The sequence below is a fragment of the Carex rostrata genome, chromosome 7 (genome assembly GCF_964058835.1).
Source record: "Carex rostrata chromosome 7, lpCarRost1.2, whole genome shotgun sequence".
NCBI classification, from domain to species: domain Eukaryota; kingdom Viridiplantae; phylum Streptophyta; class Magnoliopsida; order Poales; family Cyperaceae; genus Carex; species Carex rostrata.
This window is the reverse complement of record NC_135924.1, coordinates 7,142,957-7,148,974: the sequence shown is the minus strand read 5'-3', so window position 1 is coordinate 7,148,974 and position 6,018 is coordinate 7,142,957. Positions and strand designations below refer to the sequence as shown.

The 6,018-nt window shown below is 31.9% G+C and overlaps 1 protein-coding gene across 1 annotated transcript; it reads left to right on the top strand.

Annotated features, from left to right (window-relative positions):
* The first annotated feature begins 1,465 nt into the window (after positions 1 to 1,465).
* LOC144557335 (uncharacterized) lies at positions 1,466 to 3,594 on the top strand. Its single transcript, XM_078305901.1, has 5 exons — positions 1,466 to 1,796; positions 1,985 to 2,164; positions 2,261 to 2,387; positions 2,872 to 2,985; positions 3,238 to 3,594. Exons 1-5 carry the CDS (start codon positions 1,641 to 1,643, stop codon positions 3,351 to 3,353), a joined length of 693 nt encoding a protein of 230 aa, XP_078162027.1. The 5' UTR covers positions 1,466 to 1,640; the 3' UTR covers positions 3,354 to 3,594.
* The last annotated feature ends 2,424 nt before the right edge of the window (positions 3,595 to 6,018 follow it).

The window sequence follows — 6,018 nt, the reverse complement described above, 5'->3', positions numbered from 1 at the left end:
GTATGAATTCTTATCTCATCTTATGTGAGAAATAAATTTATTTTATTTTATTTGAAGCACATGAGATGCTAGAAGAATTTTTTTTTTAACATAATATTGCTTGCAATTGTCATACAAATGAGATTCGTTGTGTATTGAGCCAAATGGTGATAGAAAAAAATTTAAATTCTCACCATATATATACACATGAAATCCCAACAATATTTAATATATTGTGGAGTTATTATAGGTAAATATGTGAGTATTTGTTAGTTTGAAGGGTAAATATGATATTATTAATTTTTGAGGGGAAAATACGTAATATTGATATTTTGAGGGGGATATATTAAATTCTCTCTCAAAGAAAAAGTTTTCCGATGATGCTATTGTCGCCCGGATGTAATTTGAATATTTTTTTTCTTTATAATAATTAATATTATTTTACTAACCTGGTATTTCATAAAGATAACATATTAATAATTTTTGGATTGATGCTATTTTGAATTTTATGATTCAAATAATATTTATTAACACTTTTTTTTAACACTAAAATACAAAAAGGAGTTTGATTACGATAAAAGTGTGAAAATGCTATTTTGAAAGTCTGTTTGACATCAAGAAAAATAGAGGGAAAATAAGAAATGAGTCTACAAGTTCAGTCATTTTCACACTATATGAAGTGATTAGAGAAAATATATCTTTTTTGTTTGATATTTATGTCTATCAGACAATTCAAATAGTGTGAAAATGACTGAACTTGTAGACTCATTTCTTATTTTCCCTCTATTTTTCTTGATGTCAAACAGACTTTCAACGATCAAAATGCGTCCTTTGAGTTATTTTCAGGAACTGTATTTTTATTGTATTTTTATTTTTATTTTTTGTATCTTGAATACTGTTAACTTGAGAGAAAATTTCAAAGAAGCCGTAAAAATACCAATGTCTCTATGTAAAATTAAAGCAATTATATGAGTTCTCTTAAATTTTTTTTAAAACTATCAAAATACAAACCCATATATTTCTACTTTTTCCAGAAAAACCCACATCATTGTTATTCCTAAAAAAGAAATTCGCTTCTGCGCATAACCAATTATTTTTATTTAAAAATAAAGAACTTTTAATTCCAATATTTTATGATGTTTGTTTTTCAAAAATTAAATTTCCATTTCTTTATAAAAAAAAAATTGAAGTCAGTTATCATCTGTGTAGAGGCTGTAATTCAAGTTAAGACAATTAGCACAAGATAACAATAATTGAATCCAAGTGAAGTGTTTTTATTATACAATCTCAAAGGTTCAGGGACCTCTACATAATTAATTATATAATCTCAAAAGTTCAGGGATCTCTGCATTATTAATTACCAACCTGATTCTGATCAGAGAACTGATTTCATTTCCATCGTTCGATCGGATAAATATTTTAACAGAGCTGTTTTTCCCTCATGCAGCACAAGAACATAGTTTTGATTCTACAGTCCGTGCGCTGCAGCCAAAACTGCTCCGTTCAAATCTTTACCCGTTCGATCTTCTTCCCCGAACTCTCTTGGTCCGTACTTCTGGAGAAGCTTCTCCAAAACCCATGCACTTTCTTCTGTAATTCACTGATTCCTTTCTTTTCTTTATCCGAGCGAACCACCTGCTCTTGGTTCAATCTCGCTTGAAATGGTTGTCATCGAACCTGAACCCGAATCCGTAACGACATCTCCAGTAAAGGAATCCATAGCGGATTCAGAGCCTCCAGGATCCGCCGAGGATGAAGGATCCGGAAGCGGCGACGAGTGTTTTGAGGATGCCTTGACCGATGAGCAACTACTCGAGGTCTGATTACCCCTTTGTTTAATTTGTTTAGTTCATTGTTTGAATTGGGTTAATTTTGTGTGAATTTGGAGGCAGCTAGTAATTTGGTACTGGTACTAGTTTAAGTTGATCGTTTACTGGTACTAGTTTAAGTTGATTGTTTACTGGTACTAGTTTAAGTTGATCGTATCTCGTCTTTGATCTTTTAGAGAACAAAAGACCAAGCTAATGATGCAAAAACACAAGGGAACAAGCTATTTAGTGCTGGAAATTATGAAGAAGCACTGTCACAGTATGAACTTGCACTGGAGATTTCTTCTGACATACCGTCGTCAGAGGAGATTCGCTCGATGTGCCATGCAAATCGCGCCATATGCTTCTCCAAGTTGGTAAGTGTGATTACGTGATTTGACCTGATTTTATGCCATCAGAAGACATTTTGCTTGATTTAATCAGGTTCTGTACATTTTTCTCCTATTTAACAGGGGAAGTACGAGGAGACAATCAAAGAGTGCACAAAAGCTCTTGAATTGAATCCTTCTTACATAAAAGCACTTCTTAGAAGGGGAGAGGCACATGAAAAGCTCGAACACTATGACGAAGCTATTACTGGTAAATGCTGATTCCTCTTGTATTTACTCAAAAGTTTCACAGTTCAATCCTGGCTCCTATGATGTAATCAGAAATATTGAATGAAATATAATGCGTGCTAACAGTGGTGGAACTAGAAATAATTTAGATCGGGGGACTAAAACATAAAATACAACATATGAATACGCGGCCACTGGAATTTGAACCAAAATCTTCACAACAACAACAAAGAGGAATTCTAACTACTATACTACAATCACACATTTATTTAACATTTTACGAGGGGGGCTGAACTATATAAAAACTTTAAAAAAAAAAAAAGTTCCATTAAAATTTAATATACATGGTTAAAAAATTAAAATCATGGGGGTTTATGATGGTTGGATTAACATGGTTTTTAAATATCTAGGACCAGAAAGGAAAATTATGTAACTTAAGGGACTAAAGTGAGAAACGAGGGGGATCGGTGGTCTATTATCTGACGTGCTTTTCAATTATTTTTCAGATATGAAAAAGATTTCCGAACTGGATCCTTCGAATGAACAAGCAATAAGAGCACTGCGGCGTCTCGAGCCCCTGGCAGCGGAAAAAAGAGAAAAGATGAAGGAAGAAATGATAGGTACAGTTCCTTCTTTGTTATATCCTTTGCACCTTAAACTATTAAGTATCATAGGAATATTCAGTGAAACAAATAATGCAAATTATAACAGATTTTATGAGGAGAAGGTTTTATTTTGTAATTTTTGGTTAGTGAGATCGTAAATTTCCGACTTTCAAGCATCTTGCTTGAACAAAACTAAGAATAATGACTCATTTATTAGAGAACATTTTTTCAAAACAAGTTATTGGAGAACATTTGCTGTTATTGCAGGGAAGTTAAAAGAGTTGGGTAATTCAGTACTGGGAAAATTTGGGATGAGTGTTGACAATTTCAAGACCGTGAAGGATCCTAACACGGGTTCATACTCCATCCAATTCCAGCGCTAGATGGCACGTCTTTTGAAGAAACGCAAACAAGAACATGTATGTGAATATTGCTGGAAACCCGATTTTTTTTATGCACTTTTGTTGTCAATGTCTAAAGGAAAAACAAATTTGCATTTTCAAAGGAGTTTTTTTTGCTTTTATCGAATGTACTTACTCCTGGTGCCTTTTCCTTTGGCATGCATAGAATTGTTTGTTACTATTTGATCATTTTTTTTTAATATGAGTGGATGAATTGCTGTTAGTGCGGTGGTTGATTTATTTACTTAAAATGTTGTTTATAACTGTGGTACATTTTTGGCTATAACAGTGGCATCTATGAACAATAAGATCATTTTTCATCACTGATAAATTGAGCCATAATTTCTTTTCAATAATTCAATAATTAAATTTCATATGATCATGCATAATAACACATATTTCCTAGAGCTAGGGACAAAAGAAACGGACCAACACTTCCGTTAAAACAAATTAAACAACTAAACATCGATAATACACCAATATAGGCGTAGTTGATGCATAATATACTCAGTTTGGTTGGAGTGAGAATATGATAACAAGGTTATTCGGAATAATTTGTTTTATATTTGATTGGAGTTGAATAGTTAAAATAGAATAGAATAGTTAATTCTTACAAAAATGTAAAATTTGATGATTCTAATAAAACAAATGACAAAAGAGTTGTTCTACCTATTTTTATTTTGCAACCAAACATACCTTGTATGTTATAACATCATAGAAAGTTAGAAACATACGTAGAATAAAATTAAAACATTTAACAGAAACATATAGATCCGCCAGTCTTCGTCACCACTTGGAAAAGTCCACCATTTACCAGTACTAAAAATAAGCAACACCAATTCCCGAATCAAGTCCACCATCTACCAATAATCATAAAAAAAAAAATCAAAATATTAAGGAACCTACTAATTAAGTCTTGACTTAATTTGCAAAAGTGAAAAAAAAAATTATTAACCTGTAAAGAACAGCCTTTGGAACCACCAAGAATCTTCTCAAGCAACTTGTATATGAAATAAATCTTCTTAAAAATGGAACAAAATTCTTCCAATTTTTCCTTAGAAAACGAACTGAACTGAAAACCCTTGAATATGAATCCACAAAACCAGCTTGTAATATACCGAAAGACCCACATACAAGCATCAACTATGAACTGATATGCACCCTGACACATAGACCAGACTCCTGTGGCTACTGTCTTCATTGCACTAACTGCAGCACCCATTATGAAATTTTCCAATCTCTGATTTCCCTTTTAGATTCTGTGTTGAATTACTATTACTTGCATCAGGGTTGTATTTATAGATGAACTAGTTGATAATTAATTTGAATTTCATTACTAATTGATATTAATTTGATTGTGGAACACGAAGAGACTTTACAGATGATTCAACGATTTCTCGTTTTTGGTAATTGGAATTTCATTGAAGTTATTGAACTATTTGAGGAAGACGAAGGGGGTTAATTTATGTTTAATTGTTGATTAAATTGAAAAAAGACTCTGGGTAAAGCAAAAGACGTCTGGGAGAGTGCATATCATATGTCCTTTCATTTTTGGATATATAAATAATAAAATATGTTATATGGACAACAATTTTTGTTTGACAATTATGACAACTGACTAAACGAAGGGGGTTAGTTTATGATAACTAGTTGTAAAATTGAAAAAAAATCTAGGAAAAGCAAAAGACGTTCAGAAGACTGAATAATTGAATATCTTATATGTCCTTTCATTTTATGGATATAATATTTCAATAATTTTAATTGAATTCTTATTTTTTCTGAATATTTTACATATGAAACCTCTTCATTTTGATCCGGACCAGAAAAAAATATTTTCCCCTTTTTGTTAAGGATAAGAAACAAACGAATTCTTAGCTTCCAGCCTATTTTTCAAAGTCTGTGATTTATTTAGTATAAGTCTGAATCAATTCATTTTTTTGTAACTGTGCATGTTGATTTTTTTTTTTGACAACTTAAAATATGTAACCATATAAATCGACGTCATGTATATTTTCAAAATCATTTTATATTTATGTTTATTTATCTTTGACTTATTAAAACCTAGAATTGTATATAATTCTGCCTTAATTTTTTTTTTTTAAAATTGTTTGGTAGTGGCTACCAAGTTTACAATAAATAAATTTGTTTACAATATCATTGTTCAATCTCTCAAAACTAAGAACTCAATAAATAAAACAGAAACTCAAACTCAACACAGCAACCTATTCCTTCCTCCATAGCATCGAATCCATAGTTCTCTTTCTTCATGAACTTTTCTCGCTAGCAACCAAGAGGGCATTCTTTTGCCTCTAAAAATGAATTATTTCCTTCCAAATTGCCCACAATAGCCCCATAAATCTCGTGGCATGTACTCTTTTCTTTTCACGCATGCCTGATTTGTAGCTGCACCATGATTTTTCCCATGTTATTTGTATTGTGTCTACTCCAACTAGCAAACCTCCCATGCAACTCCACACTTGAGAAGCATACTGACAATGAAAAAAAAAAAATTTGCAAAACAGATTCTAACGGACCTGTAGAGCACATAGCGCATTCCTCCACGCACCTCATTCCTCTTATCAACATATTGTTAACATGTTGTTCAACAAGAAGAAACTTTAATTGTTTCGGCATTGATTGGAGCTGC

Coding starts and splice junctions, on each gene's coding strand:
- LOC144557335 (XM_078305901.1), top strand. CDS start 1,641: ATGGTTGTCATCGAACCTGAACCCGAATCCGTAACGACATCTCCAGTA. Junction 2,388..2,871: donor CTATGACGAAGCTATTACTG/GTAAATGCTGAT, acceptor ATTATTTTTCAG/ATATGAAAAAGATTTCCGAA. Junction 2,986..3,237: donor GATGAAGGAAGAAATGATAG/GTACAGTTCCTT, acceptor CTGTTATTGCAG/GGAAGTTAAAAGAGTTGGGT.